Source organism: Molossus molossus, unplaced genomic scaffold, assembly GCF_014108415.1.
Source record: "Molossus molossus isolate mMolMol1 unplaced genomic scaffold, mMolMol1.p scaffold_m16_p_13, whole genome shotgun sequence".
Classification (NCBI taxonomy): domain Eukaryota; kingdom Metazoa; phylum Chordata; class Mammalia; order Chiroptera; family Molossidae; genus Molossus; species Molossus molossus.
In genome coordinates, this window is record NW_023425348.1 from 74,330,346 (window position 1) to 74,349,905 (window position 19,560).

Below are 19,560 nucleotides of genomic sequence, written 5' to 3' on the forward strand. Positions count from 1 at the left end.
TCTCCCTCCCTCCCTCCCACTCTATCCGAACAAAATATCAAAAAATGTCCTCGGGTGAGGATTAAAAAAAAAAAAAATGTCCTCAGTGAGGATAAAAAAAAAAGTAGAAAGAAACCTATGGAGTTCATTTTAATATTATTTTACACAACGCTATCTAGTATTATATTGCAACATATGATCAATGCAAATGTTATTGAAATCTTTTACTTTTTTGTACCGTCTTTGAAATTGTTTATGTTTTAGACTTAGAGCATATCATAACTCAGAATCGTCACATGTCAAGTTCTCGATGTGGCTACTGTATTGTACACTGCAGATCCATACAGCTCAAGGTCAGTTTCCCCCCTCAAACTGATAGACCAAGAGTAGGTTTATACATTTAATGAATCCATGTTTTCCCCTTTTTCAATTGAGAAAGGGGGAAAAAATGTGCTTGTGATGAAAATTGGCAAAATGGCTTTGTTGATAAATTGCAGGTTAAATTCTTTTTCATATAATTGTTTCTTGGTTCCAAGACTGGTCACAAGTGAAAAATCACCCTTTTAAGGGTGTAGACAACTTCATTCAAGGGGCAGTAAAACTGAGGCATTAAAATCAATCATAAGCTGCATGTTGTTTTGAAATGAGGGGTAAAAATTCCATCCTTTCAGATGGTGCAAAATTTTCATTAATAAATGTCAGCAGATATCTCTTCTGCAAGCTAGTGACTATATTAAACATGAATTACAAGAACTCGGTTGGTTCCCAGCAGTATTTTCCTGTAGATTAGTCTGACAATTTTAAAATATATATATATATATATATATATATATATATATATATATATACATTTGGCAGCTCTGGGATGAGTTTAATTTCAAGCTGGGAGAACTTTCATGCTCAGCATTTTTGGGGGGTGGGCACTGCGGTAATTAGATGAATCCAGAAAGGTTTCCTGGGAGTTGAACTGTTACATAACCAATCAAGTTTTATTTGCTATGCTGAGCATCTTTACCTTTCTAGCCCCAAACCTAGTCGGCACATTATCTTTCGGGCTGCACACACTCTGGGTTTTATGCACTGGAAGTGGTTTTGCTGCACAAGGAAGCACGGTGCACAGTGGTGACCTGGAGTCCTTTGGAATCAAAAGGACCTGGCTTCAAATCTGTTATTTCCTGGGTTATTTTGGGCCAGCCATTTAAGTTTACTGGGCCTCATTTCCTCATCTATGCAAGAAGGATAATAATATCGAACTCGGAGACTGTTGTGGAAGATAAATTTCATCATCAGTGTACAATGTCTGAAGCAGACACGTGATTAATGATGGTCCTCTCACACTGCCTGCCTCGGGCTACCAGGTGAGTGAGATTCAATAAGTGCTCATAGATGCAATGTGTACAGTAAGACTTTTGCATTAGTTATCTAATGCTGTGTAACAAATCATTTCAAACGTTAACGGCTTAAAACAACAAACACCTGCAATCTCACAGTTTTCTGGTGGGTCAGGAGTCTGCAGTAGCTCAGCTGGTGGGTCCGCATTCAGGTCTCTCGTGAGATCGTAGCCGAGCTGCGGCCGGGGCTGTGGTCTCGTCTGCTTCCAGGCTCGCGTGTGTGGCTGTTGGCAGGATTCAGTTCTCTGTGGACCGAGGGCCTTAATTCCTCACTGGCTGTTGTCTGGGGGCCTTTACAGTTCCTTGACCTGTGAGCCTTTCCATGGGGCAGTCACAACATGATGGCTGGCAAGCGAGATAGAGATAGAGAGAGATAGAGACAGAGAGATAGCTGCAAAGAGAATTACCCTGAAAATTAGTGGCTTAAAACCACAATAAACATTATCTCTGATGGTTTCTGTGGATCAGGACTTCGGGAGAGGCTGGGTGGTTCCAGCTCAGGATTTCTCACCAAGGTTACAGTCAAATGAAGACTTGACTGGGGCTAGAGACTCCACTTTCAAGATGGTTCATTCCAATGGCTGTCGGGTTGGCAGGAAGCTCAGCTCCTGGGCCTGTCTACAGGGCAGCGGGAGCGCCCTCACCGCATGGTGGCTGCCTTGCCCCAGAACCAGGAACCCGAGAGAGTAAGAAACTGCTGTCCTTTGTGACCCGGCCTTGGAAGTTGCCCGGGGTCAATAGCCATTGCTCACACAGGTTGGCCCCATTCGGTGTGGAATTAGGCTACACAAAAGCATGGAGGCCAGAAGGCAAGGATCTTTGAGAGCCACCCCGGACACTGGCTACCGCAGCAGCTACCTTGTGACACGAACCACAGCCACAACCACGGCTACCTTCTCTTTGTTACTTTGTGCGTGATACCGTGCCAAAGACTTCACGTACGTTATCTCATTTCATTGTGACAGCAACCCTAAGATCCAGGGCTTGCTCTTCATGTCCCCATTTTACAGACAAGGAAACTAAGGCTTAGAAAGACTAATAACTTGCCCGAGGTCACAGAGCTCATGTGTGGCAAATGAAAGGACAGACCTGAGCTCCAGTCCAGCTTTGTGCTAGTTCTGCCTGTGGTGTGACCGGGCTGTTTCGAAGGAAAGAGTGAGAAAATGTACGGGCACTACAGAGCGTTATACCGAAGACCACAGAGAGACAAAACCCTTTCTTCCCTCGGTCAGCAGTGTGAAGCCATGTCAGAGTACACATCCAAGATCAGGTGGCTCGCTTTGGTAAATAAGAGACATAAGCGCTCTGGTTTTGATTTTTATTAAACAAACCGAAAAATTACTTGAGACTGGCTCCGAGACCAGAACAATTAGCATTGGAACCTTTCACATTTTCTGGCAATTGAGTGTCCTGTGTTTTTGATGGAATTCTAAAGAATTGGGACATAGGAGAGCATAATAAATGGTTTTACCTCCTGCCCAGATCATATGGTAAGGAGGTTGGGAGTGATTCAGCATGAGTCTAAAAAAAAATTTAACTTAAAGAGGGCTTTACATTTGTTCGAATGATTTTAAAGATACTAATATATTTAAAATGTGTGTACAAGAGAGAGGGAGGGAGAGAGGGAGAGAGTAAGGAAGGGGGAAAGAAAGGGAGAGAGAGAGAGAGAGAGAGAGTGAGAGAGAGAGAGAGAAAGAGAGAGAGAGAGAGAGAGAGAGAGAGAGAGAGACTAAGTCATTTCCAGAGCTAAAGTTCATGTACCCAAATGAAACTAAGGAAACAAGAATGATAGTACTGGGTCAGGTCCATTGTCCTTCCATATCCCAAATGTCTGGAGGCAAATGAACAGCTGTAGGAGAAATTGCTCGCTTTCTTGGGTGTCATTATCAAAGACCACGGGTCTTCCCCCAACATGTTCCTTGGGAAAATGCACATACCCACATACACCTGAAATTTTGCATAAAATTGTAGAGGCTTTAAAACTCCCCAAAGCCCAGCAGTGGCGTCTCTAATGTTCATGGATCCCAGGATAAAAACCCCTGAATGCTAAATCTATGGAAGAATTTATTTATATTTTTCATAATGGACAAACTACTTTGTAAAATGAAACTTGCTAAACTTTCCTACATCACATCACATTTTCTCATTACCTTAATCAGGCACTGGTATTTTTAACTCTTGACCTGATCTACTTTAGCTTCCATGTTTCCAGACTAGAGCAGACAAATTAAAAAGTAAAGTAATTGAATCTTAGCATTCTCCAAGTTGTCTCTAGTGCATCCCCTGTACAAACCTCCCTCCTCAAGTAGTCCCTGCACCTACACCCTCCTGACTCTTCCAAGCAGGTACAACTTATATACAGTAAAATTCACCTGTTTTAGGGATGCAGCTCTGTACGTTTTGACAAATGTATTAGGCTGTGTCATCACCACCATAATCAGATGCAAAACAGGTCCACTGCTCCAAAAAGGTCCCCTGTGCCCCTGGACTCTCACTCCTTTCCTCCAGGCCCAGACCCTGGCAACTACTGACCTGATTCTTGTCCCCACCATGTCTGATAAGTGGAATGTTACAGAAAGCACCCATTAGGGCCCGATTCTTTCTCTTAGCATGCTTTTGAGATTCATTCAAGTTGTGTTAAATGATATAGCACAATGTGTTTAGCCACTCACCAGTTGATGGACATTGGCGTTTTTTCCAGTTACTGACAATTTTTTTTTCTTTTTTGCATAAGCTATTTGCTTTTTGGCAGTGTAGGGGTTGGGAGTGGAGCAGAAAGGGGCACTGCATTCTTCCACCATTCTTCCTAACTCTGTTGGGAATTTTCACCAGTGCCTGCAGGAGCCCCAAATGCATTGAAGCAGCTTTTCATGTTGCATTTGGGTGTCTGCCTTTACGTCTACTCTCCTTTTCTACAAACTGGGGCCCAAACGTTCCTCTGCTCTAGGTAGACCAGATCCAGATAAAATAACTCACATGGCCAGCCAGTGTACCTTAAAGGTGGTAGCTTCCCTTCTCCAGGTGTGGGTCACGGTCCATCAGTCTCCAAATCACCTACAAGTTTGTTAGAAAAGCAGAATTTCAGGCTCTACCCCACTCGGACGGAGTCAGAGTCAGCATTTCCACTAGATCCCCAAGTGTTTCGGATACGCATTCAAGTTTGAGAAGCACTGGTCATATTCCATTCTCGCTACTAAAAATAAAATACATATTTTCTCAGACTATTTGGCCCTTCCTCCCAACTATTTTTTCCCTCCCTGGAGTAAACTTATGTTGTAGTTGAGTGAAGAGCTCAAGTTTGGGTCTGGGAGGGGTGAGCGCCGCATCGTCGGAGGATGGAGGAGCAGAGGGAGGAGGAAAGGGAAGGGAAGGCAGAGAACAGAGACCAGGCTGGTAGGAGATCCTCGCAGCCAGGGGGAGTAGGCGGCGAGAGGCCGAAAGGGCCGGACCCTTCGCGGCCCCCTCGGTGGCCTCTCTGAGTCGGGACACCAGGGGCAGGACGCGGCCGGCAGCGCGCAGCCAGGACGCTTGCAAAACTTCGCAGAGCGGGGCAGGGGCGGGGCGGGCGGGGCGGGGGGCGGAGGGACAGCCGGGGGGCGGGGCCGGCGCGGCGAGGGGCGGGGTCAGCTCCGAGGCCGCGGGGGCAGCGACGGCGCCGGGCAGCGGGAGCGGCGGCCGCGCCATGTGGCTGCTGGGGCCACTGTGCCTGCTGCTGAGCAGCGCCGCGGGTGAGTCGGGGGGCGTCCGAGGAACTTCCTGCGGGGCGCGGGGCGCGGGGCGCGGCGGCCGGGCTGCGATGGCGCCCCCTCCCCGCGCCCGGGCTGCGTCTCCCGGCGCGGGTGTGCAGGGAGGGCGGACCCCGGCGCCGGGCTGGCCGGGACCCCGGCGAGGGGCCGCGGCGGGGTGCGCGCGGTCCTATTGTGTGGGCGTGCGCGCCGGCTTCTGCTGTGGTGTGTGTGCGGGCGGGGCTTTGTGTGCAGCCGGGCTCTGGGGAGCCCGGCAGCTGCCCCGATTGGGCGTAGCTGGAGTGAGTCTGTGTGTTGTGTGTTGGGGGAAAGAGGAGGGGAAGGAGAAAACGCTTCCCCGGTCCCGTCTTCCCCTACACCTGGGTGCTCAGTGCTGGCTAGCCCTCCCAGAGCCTCTTCCCGGGTCTCTCGTGTGCACCCTCGGACCTCAGTTTCCCTACCTGGACCGCGGGGCGGGCCGTATGGCCGCTTCCTGCCACTCTTCCCTGGACTGTGTTTGCTTTGGGCAATGGGAGATGAAGCAGGGCTGGGCCTGGGAATTATTAACCTTTCTCACTTGTCCAGGGAGCGGATAATTTATTTGTCATCTGACCACCCCCACTCGCCCCTCAGTGGGCGCCCTGACTGGCGAGGTGCCCAGGGGGAGGACCCTTTGAACCTGGCATCACCGTAGCGAGTGCATCCTGAGGTCCGAGAAGCAGCAAGCCTCCTTCCCTCCCAGACCGCACGCCGTTCCCAGGAACTTTTCTGCTGATGTGGGCAGGCTCCGAATTCCAGCCCCGGAGCCCTTCCGCCGTCCTGCGCGCCAGCCACAGCTGTCAGCCGCCCCTCCTCGACCCCGCCCGCCTTTGGCCCCCTGATGTTTATTTCTGGGCAGCTGATGCTCACAAAGTGGGTGACAGGGCCCCGTGAACTTTCTTCAGCAGAAGCTTGCTTGCCTGACCTTTGTGCCATCCACATATCTAATTTATGTCTGATTTTCCAAAATGCTTCTAGCTACTTGTGGAGGTGTCTTGGTGGTGTGTTTGTTGGGGAAGTTGAGGTTCATTTCATTCAGACCCCCCCAACCCCCTGCAGGTGTGCACTAAGAGAAATCTCCCTTCCTTGTAGTCCCAGGTCCTGGCCACTGGGCAGCCCCCCCCCCCATGACATCATCGCCACTCCTGAAAGACTCCTGTGTAGATATCTGTGGATCTGTTGTGGCTTCTGGTGAGTGTGGAATGCTGGTGGCTGCTGTGGATTTTAACCAGGTCTGGGTCAGAGTGCCGTTTTCCCTGAACTATTGGGCCACCCCAGGGAGAGAGTTCCTAGGGGGCATTGGCATCCACTGGCTGGTGTGAGTGATTATTTGGAACAGTTAGAACAGGCAGATTTCCTGGACATCTCAGAAGTGAAGATCTGCCTAGATTCCGATCTCAATTTGTGTAGCCACGGTGTGTCCCATGATAGCACCCAAGTAGGACAGCCTGGAAGCTGGCGTGTGTGTGTGTGTGTGTGTGTGTGTCCGTCCTCAGAGAGCTGCTTGTGGCTCAGTAGAAACTATTTTTTGCATCTCCCATTTGTCCTGGTTGCTTTGGTCGACTCCCCATGTCTGTAAAAATAGCTATAAAGTTCATTTTGTCCTTCTCTGATTAGTGCTGGTTATTTAACATGTGTATACATATAGGGCTACAATAAATAAAATAGTCATAGTGGGGTGGGGTCACAGAACTGCCTAACTGTTCCAGGTGGCATTCTCCCATTATCTGTGGTCATCGAGCCTGTGGGGCTTTGACTCACCTGTATAGTTACTGGTTTAGAAACCTCTAGGCATGTTGGGAGTGTGTGCATGTTTCATGTTGCATTAGGTGTCTCTTCTGACTTAGCAGGCAATCCTCCTTGACCAGAGTGTTAGCAGAAACAGGGCTGGTCATTTTTCCTGACGCTGGCCTGGTGTCCCTGGTTCCCAGCCCATAGAGAAGCCTGTGTGGTTCAGTTTGGGGTTCATAGCAGGACCGGTGACCCCACTCTTCTATCCCATATTCTACACCTTGATCCTCTTCTGGGAAATTGATGAAATGAGAGATTGTAGAAACAGTACCTCAGATTTCTGTGTCCCTTCTAGTCTGTGAAGAACCCTGGGGTCAAAGTTGAGGCCTAGTCAGAGCTCCGTCTTTGTGGGACTGAAAGGCCACTGACATTCCAGGAGCAATCTGGAGGTCTTCAGGAACCTTCTCAGACACCTCCATGTGTTTTTCTTTCTTTGTTTTTATTGCTTGTGTTAGGGAAGTGAAGCATTGATTTTTGGCTGTTATTATTTTTTAATGTATCCTGTGAGAAAGACTCAGCCCATCCGATGTCCAGTTTCCCTTCATGTGGTGGACTTGGTTGGTTTAAAAGCACTAATGGTAGACATGTCTAATGGTGGTCGGGGCATGGGTGGCCAGCCTTCCCACCTCCTCCCAGGCTGGCCTTTGATTAGATTACCTGACATTCTCCTTCTGTCAGTGAAAAGGTTTACGATTCCCTCATGTATACTCCCAGGAGTATGGGTGTTGACCTTTTCTCCTGGAAAGATCTGCTTAATGTGTCAGCGGGTGGATTTTACTATTATTATTATTTTTTACTAGCCGAGTAGCTTGGTGCAGCCCAGCCCAGGTAGATGAGACTGTGCACCCAAGTACAAATAAACACACCTTGTTGCTTTTCATCTTCAAAGAGCCCAGCTGACGCTCCCTCCTGGGGTGTGAGATGTTTTTTCCTGACAGCCCTCTTAGGCCATTTACCTTGGGATTGGTGGGGGAGGGACAGGGATGAGAGTAGACCTTGAAACCCAGTGTCAGTGTTCAGGTTCCTTGTCTCGCAAATGGAAGAATGAGTTCACAGACCAAGAGTAAGCGATAGGAAAGTTTGTTTGAAAAATAGACAGACTCCCTACAGCAGGGAGGGGACCTAAGTGTGTTGCCAGTGGGGCTCTGTTGTCTTGGGGTAGATATATGTCTCGCTAGCCTTTGATTGGTCCTTTCAAGGAATTCTGCCTTAGCAACATGCATACATTTTACAACTTGTGTTTCACACCTGACTGGGTTCAGCCCTGGGTCATCTATAGGGGCCTCAGAAGCTTTCCTTCTGTGATCATTTCCACTTCTCCCAGACTGTTGGTGAGGAGGAGGGGAAACACCCTTGGAGCAGCCCTAGGCTTGCTGTTGGTTTCTTTTCTAAGTCCCATTTTGGTTTCCTATGATCCTTTTAAAGGTGACCTGGCTTTCTGCTGTAGGAACACACTCTAGTCTCACACAGCTCATTCAGCAGCCTGTTGCCTTGCTTGAAAGCAGCCTTTCTGGGGTTTTGTTAGCTCCTTCCAGGAGCTTTGCATTTCTGTAAATAGGGCTGGGAGTTTCTGGCCTGGGAGCACAGTGCCCATGTCGAATTTAGTTCTAGTTGTATTTTGAGATCTAGAGTCGGAATAGTCCTCCAGCTATGCTGTGCGCTGGGTTGCCTGCCTGCGTGCTGAGCTCCAGGTCCTCTCAAACCTCCCCGGTGTCTCAGCCTTCCCTTCCCGTGGTGCGTCCCTCACCGCCTCGCCTGCCTCTGTCTCTTCATTGACCCTCCGATGACACCCCAACTGCTGCTGGGAATATGGGCAGTGACCGCTCTGGCTGCTTCGAGCTGAAAAGGGGCGGAGTAGGGGTTTTTAGGGTTCCATAGGAGGTGGGTGATCTGAGGGACCATGGAAGATGGGAGCTGTCATTCGGGGTTTCATTTCCAAGACCATTTGCAGCTTAATCGCTTCTAATCTGGCAGAAACAAAACGTACAGGTAAATTCCAGAGACAGGGTCTACATGGAGTAGGGCATGTCTGTAGTTTAGTAGCCGGTCCTGCTAGTAAAAGAGCTTGATATCTAAGAAGGGGGCTCTCTGAGAGCCAAAGTCCTCCTTTAGAGGTCGACAGGTTAGAGACATGATAGGGAGTATAAACGGTCACATGTCTTCCTAAGGATAATGTGGTGGCTTCTGGTATCAGCAACGCTACTGCTGCTACAGCTGGTAGACCAGCTGGCCAGCCGTTAGCTGTGAGCCTACGGGTTGCTGCACAGGGCCTCAGGGCTGGGCCAGGACTCCCAGGGCCACACCGCCTCTTTCAGTTACATATACACTGAAATCCTGGCCTGTGGGAAGGCTCAGGGCTGGAGTTGGAGGAGGGCCTGTTTGAGGTTTTCAAAAGCCAATTTGGCTGTCAGTTCCCACTCAAGCAAAGTTAAATTTTCCTTCTGGGTGCACTCCTATTCTGTTCAGGAGACAGTGCCACCAATTACTGACCCATCTTTCCTGCCAAAGGCCCTGCTGGAGTAAGGGTTGTAGTATTGGCCTGCTGGGAAGAGATTTGGGCCTTTTTGTTAGTATTAGGAATGAACAGGCTGTGAACGTATGGTAGGAGGGTCCCTGTAGTAAAAGTATAGCAGAATAAGAAATTCTTTAATCTGTTCCCCACTGTCTGTTGTGGGGAAATTACAGTTGGTTTTGAGAAGTCAAGCGGGGTTTCCGGGACTGCTCCACTTCGGTGTCTGTTTATTTCTCTGCCTTTCTTTCCCTCCCGTTCCCATTCGTGCCTCCTTCAGCGCCCTTCCTTCCTGTCCCCGTCTTTGATCCCTTCTCACCATTTTTACTTTCTTCTTTCGCTTCTTCCCTTTACGCAAACCCTCCTCAACTTGCACAAACCTTCTGTAACTTTCCTAGTTCCTCTTAGTTTGCTTCTTTTTAACTTGTTTAGAAATAACCAATTTTAGAACATCCTACTTCATTTCAAGAAAACCTCCGTATCTTATATCACCAAAATTATTCAGTTTCTTTCGAACTCATTAGAATTCTTAACTCTTAGTTGTGTGAAAAAAGTAACACCTTCAAATCTATTTTATAGCTTTGTGTAACAAAAGGCCAAAAGTAGGTTTATTTAAGACTTGTCTGGCAATCAGTGTTTAACAGCTGAAATAAGTTAATTGATCTACTCAGTTGGGTATGGTTTTTCCTTCCTGTATAGATTAACTCCCAGAAACTTGCATTTTAAACGATGACTCAGGATGCAAAAAAGTACTGGGGGACAGTTTTTAAATCTAATACAGTAAAATATTTGGCTGGGGCATTTTAGTAACTTCAGTTTAAAAGTACCTCATTTCACCCTGGCTGATTTGGCTCAGCGATTAGAGAGTCGGTCTGTGAACCAATAAGTCTCGGGTTCGATTCCGGTCAAGGGCCTGTATCTCGGTTGGAGTTCGTCCCTGGCCCTGGTCGGGTTGTGCGGGAGGCAACCTGTCGACGTGCCCTCTCATATCGATGTTCCTCTCTCTCTTTCTCTCTTCCCTTCCCTTCCTCCCCTCTATCTGAAGATAAATAGAAAAATATTCTCTGGTGAAGATTAAAAAAATTTTTCCTTTTTCGAGGGGAGGAGGGCCGCCCCACCTCTAACTTTTGTTGTCTGGTGCCATGGATATGGTGGTGTTAAAATGGACAAGATTGTCTTGCCCTCATAGGACAGATGGACTTTCTAACATAATCAAGAAGGCATGTGAGAAGAACAAGCCATCCCATTGCAGCCCAAAGGCCATGAGAAATGCCTGGGGGCCTACCAGACATGCTCCCAGCGGTCACCCTGTAGGACGAGCGCAGGCCAGGCTGGCGAGGATAACCGAGAGGGTGGCTCCAGTGTCGAAGAGGAAATTCGTCTCCTGGCCCTCGACAGTCGGAGTTAGCCGGGCTCCTGGGTGGAGATGCGGTCCATATTGGAGCCAGGTAGGAAGGCCCCAGGCCCATCAGTCCTGCTGAGGGACCATCTGAGCTGCCGGGTCGTCCGACTTCCAGTGGTTCCCCTTGCAGACTGGACAGGGCCTAGGGGGTGGCTTCCTGTTTCCCCTCAGGCACTTCTCTCAGACGTGACCACAGTTGAAGCAAGTAACTGTGGGAGACCCATGAGCTCGGTCCCTGACCAGAGACGGCCCGTTCTCTGCCTTTGACCTTCCTCTCCTTGGCCTCCTCCTGATCCCGATTATAAAAGACCGAAGTGACTGCTTTGAGGAGGTTATCTAAGGTGTTCTCGGGGCCAGTTGCCAATTCTGTAGTTCCCTCCTCATGTCTGGGACCGACTGAATTATAAATTTGTCCTTTAAAATGAGTTGGCCCGCAGGAGAATCTGGGGACATGGAGGTGCATATTGTCAGTGTGTCCATAAAGGCGAGGCGTTCTCTTCCTCCCTTTAGTCTGTCATCGACAACTTGGAGCACGTGAGGTGCTTGGAACAGCACCTCTGTGATCCTTGGCTCACACAAGCCTGGAGATGCCTCCTCTTCCCATCTTAATTTGTCTTGTATCTTGTAGGGAAAATGGTACCCGGACCAGAGTGGATCCAAGTTCTCCTCCGGCCATTGCCTGAGGGGGGCAGAGAGTCGCTGAGGGCTGGGTTGGCCGAGTCCCCCGATGCCTAGCAAGATTGGTCTTCCTGGGGTCCCTGATAAGGGGAGCAAGATGCTTTAGGTGCATTGAGTGGGGCATTAGACTCTGCTGCCTCTTTAGGGGTTTCTAGTTTTCTGATACTGCTTTGGGTTAGAGTTGCTAAAAGTGAGGGGTCGCCCAGCCGGTGTAGCTCAATGGTTGAGCATTGACCCAGGCACCAAGAGGTCGCTGGTTCGATTCCCGGTCAGGGCAGATGCCCAGGTTGTGGGCTTAATCCCCGCTGGGGACATGTAGGAGCCGGCCGATCAGTGTTCTCTCTCATTGATGTTTCCATCTCTCTCTCTCTCTCTCTCCTATCCTCTCTCTAAAATCAGTAAAAGTGAAGGGTCAATTTTATGTTGCTGACACAATTTCTGATTGTCCCTTAAAGGAAAGAAGGCCGGAACATATGGAACCTCAGACCATTTCCCTTCCCGTCTGCAGAAAAGAGCTCATTGTAAGCTGGTATTAGAGTTAATACGTCTCTGTGGGGGCCATGCCTCTCCATCTGCAAGTTTATATGGAGGCCAAGCTTGAGTACAAAAGATCAGGTGTTTTTTCTTCAGGGTTTGCGGATCAAATGATTCCCAGTTGTTCAGTATGCAATCTAGGGATTGTTAACCTTAGTGGCAGATGAGGAGTTCCCCATCTGAAAAAGACAAAGAGAAAATGAAGGCTCCCAGGGCCCCCTGACCTGGACCCTCACAAGGCGACCCCTGTGCAGGGCAGGAGAAAGGTGGTCCGTTAGTACATGTCCACTAACAGGACTGACTGGCCAGGCTATGTGTGCTTCCCGACGAGGTCTCTTCCGTGCCTCCCCCTGGGGTCTGTGCTCACACATATGCAAGCATCTGTCAGACGATTCACGCTTACCAACGAGACCTCCTGCGCTCTCCAAAGTAAGGGGTGAGTCTCCCTTAATGGGAGACAAACTCTTGTTTGATTTCTAGAGCCTAGATAGTTAAAATATTTCTGTAGGGCCCATTGGGCCCCTCTCAGGATGAGGATGAGGAGAGGCTTCAGGCAAAGGGTTTGGAGGGTTCCATATGTTCAGTAATTCTCAGGAGCTGTGTCTGCCCGTGTTGTCCATTAAAGGAATATGCCTGTCCTACGAGTCTACCTGGAGTCCATATGCCCTCTTCCCCCAGAAACAGTCTACAGATGGTGGTGAAGAAGTCCAAGCCTGTGGAGTCAGTGCCAGGGAGGCTTGGCCATGAGGAAGAGTTGTCTGCTCACGCTCAATTGGACACCTGCCATCAGGTCAGCTGACTGAGGTTAGGACTCGAGGGACTCCTGTCTCCTCCCTTCATCCGATTTCGTGCAGAACGACAGGAAAGGAAAGTGATAGAGAGGAGAAACAAGTCTGTGGTCTCCAGAAAAACACCTCGTGGGTGATTAGGGCCGGGGGTGGACCAGGGTTTGCTTTTTCATAGTGTGCCTGCGATGCTCAGATGTTTGCTGGAGACCGGAGGGCTGCCTAGTGCAGCCTTGCCTGTTCCGAGACTGGTTTATCCAGGCTCCTAAATGGCTGGCCTGTGCCCGTAAAGGGTGGTCCATCAGGGAGACCAAAACCCTGGTTTCAGAAAGAGAAATCGGCTCAGAATCAGCACAACGTTCCCATAAACGGGGGATTGAGCTGATCTTTGCGAGGAAGGCTGGCCCCTGTGTCTCGAGGAACGACAGCCGCGCTATTCACTTTTAAGTGGCCGACAGGGTCCCGATGTATTTTCCTCCCAATAAAACAGAGCAAAGGAGAGTGAAGGGATAGAGTCCGTATTGCTGTTCGTATTGCTTCCCGTTTTGTAGACTCCAGGATGAGCCCCCAAAGATGAAACCAAGTGGTGGCGTTCAGGTTCCTTGTCTCGCGAAATCGAAGAGTGAGTTCAGGGAGGAAGAATAGCGATAGGAAGGTTTAGTGGAAAGACAGAATCCCTGCAGCGGGAGGAGACCCAAGTGGATGCGGGTGAGGCTCTGTTGTCTGGGGTAGGGATATGTCTTGTTAGTCTCTGACTGGTCCTTTCAAGGAATTCTGCCTTAACATTCATTCATTTTAAATGAATGTGCTGTGTTCCCTGCCTGGCTGGGTTCAGCCCTGGGTCATCTATAGGGGCCTCAGAAGCTTTCCTTCTGTGATCATTTCCACTTTTCTCAGACTGCTGATGAGGGGGGTTGGAGTGAGGGGGAAACACCCTTGGAGCAGCCCTAGGCTTGCTGTTGGTTTCTTTTCTAAGTCCCATTTTGGTTTCCTATGATCCTTTTAAAGGTGACCTGGCTTTCTGCTGTAGGAACACACTCTAGTCTCACACAGCTCATTCAGCAGCCTGTTGCCTTGCTTGAAAGCAGCCTTTCTGGGGTTTTGTTAGCTCCTTCCAGGAGCTTTGCATTTCTGTAAATAGGGCTGGGAGTTTCTGGCCTGGGAGCACAGTGCCCATGTTGAATTTAGTTCTAGTTGTATTTTGAGATCTAGAGTCGGAATAGTCCTCCAGCTATGCTGTGCGCTGGGTTGCCTGCCTGCGTGCTGAGCTCCAGGTCCTCTCAAACCTCCCCGGTGTCTCAGCCTTCCCTTCCCGTGGTGCGTCCCTCACCGCCTCGCCTGCCTCTGTCTCCTCAGCAGGAGGGTAAATTCTGGGCCTCCAGGACTGATTCATTTCCTTTTTTTGGTCGAAGTCACCAGAGTTACTTGAAATTGGGCTTGTATCACCACCTTTGTAAAAGAGTTTAGAAAATTTGGGGCTTAGGAAAGTTAATAATCCAATACTCTCATGTTAAAGACAGGGCCTTTGCCACCATGCCTGTTTGCATGGTTGGGGGAGGGGGAGGGAAGGGAACCCAGTATTTGTGGAACATCTTTGTGTGAGCTACTCTGCTTGCCAGGCTAAACACGTGATCTTGCCGAATCTTTCCAGTGATATGGTATGGCAGGAAGCTATTTTATGGTGCCTGAGAGATCATCCATACCCCGGGTGCCAGAGGAAGGATGAAGCTTGGACGGCAACTCAAGTTTCTCTTGGCTCCCGACCTGGGTATTCCCACTGTTTCCAGGCACAGCGCTCCGTGCTGCCCCCACCTGCTTTTGTGAATTAGCAGGCAGTGCCGTTGCTTCCACAGACACGCCCTTCCCAAATCTGTCCACTTCGTGGTCACTGCTTGGAACGGACTCGGCAGCCGGTGTTTTCGGGAAGTGCATCAGACAATCTCAGTGCTGAAGGAAATGATGGATCTTTTCAAAATGGTGGGAGGCACCCTTGGCGGGAAGACACCACCGGCCACCACCGTCCGTTTCTGTGCCCGAGGTGTCATTGTGCGGGGGGTGGGGGGGGGGTTCGCTGTCATTCATTAAGCTGTATCTTTATGTTTTCCCCTTTTCTTTCCTTTTTTTTATTTTATCCTCACCTGAGGACATTTTTGCATTTATCTTCAGATACAGTGGGAGGGAGAGAGGAAGGAAGAGAGAGAGAGAAGCATCGATATGAAAGGGGACACATTGAGTGGCTGCCACCCGCACGACCCAACCAGGCTGGGGACAAACTGCAACCGAGGTACATGCCCTTAGCAGGAACCGAACCTGGGTCTCTCGAGGGTCCACCAGCTGACGCTCTGACCGCTGAGCCAAACCGGCCAGGGCCCCTTTCTTACATGTTTATCGTACTTTACAGTTAATAAAGAAAAGCCAACTCTGGACCATGGATGCGACTGGGAGTAATGGAACTGTTTTTGGCTGGGAGACAGCCCCAGGGACAAATCTGTGTTGTGGAGTCTTCTTGTTTGTTCTCTTTCCCTGTCCTGTGTGGAGTATTCTGGAGACGCTTGGGCCACCCTCACTCCTGCCTGTGCACCTGTTTGTCAGTGCCTCATCTGACAGCCGGGGAGATTCTTACGAGGGCTGCTGATGGCCGCTCCGTGCTGGCCTGTTTGGCCCCACGGTCAGAGCGTCGGCCTGAGGACCGGAGACTCACGGGTTCGAGTCCAGTCAAGGGCACGTCCCTCGGTTGTGGTTCGTCCCGGCCCTGGTCAGGGTCATATGGGAGGTAACCAATCAATGTGTCGCTCTCATATCCATGTTTCTCTCTCTCTCCCTCCCTCCCACTCCAGCTGATGATAAATAGAGAAGTATCCTCTGGTGAGGATTAAAAAAAAAAAAGATGAGCCTTGGCCGGTTTGGCTCAGTGGTTAGAGCGTCAGCCTGCGGTCCAGAGAGACCCGGGTTCGGTTCCCGCTAAGGGTACCTCGGTTGCAGTTTGTCCCCGGCCTGGTTGGGGTGGTGCGGGTGGCAGCCACTCGATGTGTCCCTTCACGTCGATGTTTCTCTCTCTCTCTTCCTCTCTCTCCCTCCCACTCTATCTGTACAGAAAATGGAAACAAATCCTCGGGTGAGGATAAAAAATAAAAAAAAAGATGGCTACTCCTGTGTGCGTGCATGGGTGTGCGTGCGTCTGTGTGTGTCTGCGTGCATGGGTGTGCGTGCGTTTGTGTGCATCTGCGTGCATGGGTGTGCGTGCGTCTATGTGCGTCTGTGCGTTGCCCTCCTCGGGATGTGGTTGTTGGGGAAGAACGGGTCTCGGATGCCGAGGTGTGCCCTTGAAGCGGTTTGCCCGGAGAGCAGCCGGGGCTTTGCGGATGCTGCGTGTGCAGTCGTCTGCGGTGTTTAGGGTTACCAGAATGAGTGCAGTTGTGTGGCGGGGTCCAGCTCAGCCCAGCTGACGGCAAACACTTCGGGCTGGATTGTCAGGGTTCCTGGAGATGGTTGTCTGGGTGGGGTTCGTCTGGTGCAGAGTTTTTCTCTGCCTCGGTGCTGTTGACATATTGGTCTGCCGAGTGTTTTGCTGGGGGTTGGGAATGTCCTGCCAGGGTAGAATCTTCAGCAGCATCACTGGTTCTAGATGCCGGTCCCAGCCCCCCTACTCCCCCAGCAGTTGTGGCGACCATAAATGTTATTGCCAAATGCCCTCTGGGGACAACGTCACCCCACGTAGAGAACCCCTAACCCAGTGTGAGCTAGCCCCCTCTTGAGTATTATTACTGCTCATCCTAAAAGTGTGTCTGGATGCAGTGGGTCAGGTGTCACCCTCCTCCCCAGAGACCTTTTAGTCATGTGGATTAGGCAGCCCCACAAGTTCAACGTGAAGGTACATTCTTAGCTGGAAATGTATCAGGACTGACCCTCTGCCTCTCACTTCCCTGCTGTGATAGTGCAGACTTCTGAAGTTTTAAATGTATAGGAGATGTATTTGATTTGCTTGGGAGAGACATGCTGAGAAAGTAGGTAAAAGGCTAGTAGCAGCTAACACTAAAAGCCACCTGGTCCCCTGAATGTTACACTTGGGAGGTGCACTGGCCCCAGGACGTAAGGGAGACGCTGCCTGAACGCTTGTCTTGGGAGTCCTGTGTTGAAATCTTAACCCTGGAAGTCCCCCTTCCTCTGCTGTACAGAGCCCTTATTGTTCTTTCCGGCTCCCCTTCCCCTCCCGGAATTCCGGTTCCCTTCCCATCAAAGGGCTTTACAACTTGAGTCAGTTCTGCAGGTGGTGGGCAAAATCATCTACCCGAGCAGTAAGGGGGTTTTCGAGAACCTTTCTTCCACTTTCTTCTCTGGTCTTTTCAAAGTGATGCTCTGTGTGTCGCTTGAGAACACGGGCTCTTGAAGACACGCTGCCTTCCAGCTGATGTTTTCTTTAGTTCAGTGTCCAGCCTTCCTTGAGTTTTTTACTTTCTCCTCTCTTCAGACTAGCAGCCTACCTGGTCTGCTGCTGTCCTCTTTTGTGCATGAATTTGCAGGAAGAGAGGACGCACAGAGAAGGGGGACGCCGGGCTTGCAGGGGGACGTGCCCGTTGACCTGCACGTGTTATCTCTGAGCGTATCCCCTTCAAAGGGCATCTCCAGTGAGGAGAGCCAGCTTCCCAGGCATGCGAAGGTTATTTCCCTTTTTAACTGTGGATAACTAGAACGTTCTTCTCAAAGTTTTATTTGGCTGTTCATTAGCGTGGTGCCAACTCTGGTACTGTGCTGCTCTCTAAAACTTGTTCTTTTCTCTTGAAGAATCAACTGATGCCGTGAGGGAAACGGGGTTGTGGACTCTCTTTTATCTGGGAAGAGCAGAGGTACTTTCCTGCAAGTGGTAACTCGGAGACATTCCTAAATGTGAGGTATACTGAGGGGTTTGTGACCTGGGTGGGAACAGAGCTGCGTGGACATCCCAAGCCTGGGATGTCCTGTCTTGGGGATATTAAATGATGGGTCATTCTTGAACAGGTTTCAGAGGTGATGACATATGTCCTAGCTTGCTTCCTTAGTTTTCCAGATAAAATGTTGGGGTGTATATATTGGTGCTCTAAGACTCTAGGAGCTACTCGCTGTTGGCTTCTGAGATTTGAACAAGATATTTCTTATGTGGCTTGTGGGCAGCAGCCTTTTTTATTTCATGGTCTTTCTGTCTGTCTATCCATTCACTCATCCATCTGTCCGTCTACCATCTATCTCTCCTCTTGTAGTCCTGAGTACTACTAGATTGTAAACTCCTTGGGGGCTAGGATCATATGTTAAACGGTTGTCACAGTTCTTATTTCTTTTGTATCATCTAGCACAATAATAGCTATCACTCATTGAAGATTTCCCCTCTCTGGCTGGGTGCCAAGACTGTGCACGGACTGTTTTGTTGTAATCTTCTGGAAGTAAAAACTAAAAAAATCGAACACATGCTTGAAAATAAAAATTTCAAACAAAATAGAAATCATTACAATTAAACATTAAAATCTTTCTTCATCCTTCATTTACATTTCTTCCCCCTCTTCTGAATTAGTATTAACTGTCTAGAACATATCAGTTCAGCTCTAAGACGGATGTATACGCACATTCACACATGCACACACACACGTATAGTTTATTGAACTCATACTGGTTTCTATGGTAGTTTGTTTGACTTGTTTTTACTTACATGCAGTCTCCTGTCAGTTCTGCTTTGAGCTCCATGAGTTGGTCACATCTGCCTTCCTTTGGTTTAGGCAGCTCAGTTACTCCACAGCGGTGCGTTTTCACTCACCTTCACTTGCATAGCTCAGGTCATGAGTTGCGCTCCTCTTACTACCTATGTTTCTGAAGCAAAACGCAGTGTAGTTTCAGCTCTTTGTGAGCGTCCTTTTCCCTTAAGTCCTTGAAAGTGCTTGGCTCTTGCTTTGCAAGAAAATATGGAATTGTAGTCATTCCTCCATTAATCAGATGTATGCTCTGTTTTCTTGCTTTCTTGTGTACACAATAACCATATATATAAAGATTTTAGAGAAAGAGGAAGGGAGACGGAGAGAGATAGAAACATCCATGAGAGAGAAACATCAAAATTGATTGACTGCCTCCTGTATGCCCCCTACTGGGGATTGAGCTCACAACCCGGGCATGTGTCCTAACCAGGAATCAAACTAGCGACCTCTTAGGTGCATGGGACTACGCTCAATCCACTGAGCCACACCGGCTGGGCTGCACACAATAACTTTTCATTGCAATGCCAGATTTTAGTGTAATCTTTCAGAAAACACTCTCAATAGGTAAATTCAACCTCTGCAGTACCAACAATGCAGAGTCGGGTGGAAGTGATGACTTGCATGTCTATGACCAAGTTCACCCATTCACGGCCCATGACCAGAAAATCACAGCTTTCGCCTGCCCTTTCGCTCTCGTGAGACGCTCTCGGCTGTCGGGTGTGTCTTGATTTCAGAGGTGCTACAACACCAAAGGTATGTGTCTTCTTGGCTGCTTTTCTTTCAGTTCTTAGACATCTTTCCATTCTTTTAAAAACAGCTTTAAAGACATCTTCTGGGATCTGTGCATACTCTAATGTATTTCATGCTCCCACTGCTGATAAATCTTACTTCTTTTTCACAGCAGTTCATTCAGGTAGGCAGACGAGGACAGCAGAAGGTTAAGTGATTTCTTTCAAGCCCTCAGCCCATGAGAGGTGGTTTCAGAACTGGAGTGTCGATCTGCACAGCCT

At 49.2% G+C, this 19,560-nt stretch overlaps 1 protein-coding gene across 2 annotated transcripts in view; it reads left to right on the forward strand.

Annotated features, from left to right (window-relative positions):
• Positions 1-4,945: 4,945 nt before the first annotated feature.
• LDLRAD3 (low density lipoprotein receptor class A domain containing 3) overlaps positions 4,946-19,560 on the forward strand; it is a 228,190-nt gene continuing 213,575 nt past the window's right edge. The window contains exon 1 of one of the 2 annotated variants that reach the window (XM_036260130.1): positions 4,946-5,098. In XM_036260130.1, coding sequence (XP_036116023.1) covers positions 5,053-5,098 — 46 coding nt within the window. In that variant the 5' untranslated portion in view covers positions 4,946-5,052. Of the gene's footprint in view, positions 5,099-17,563; positions 17,723-19,560 lie in introns of those variants that run through there. The other variant, XM_036260131.1, reaches the window with a different exon arrangement.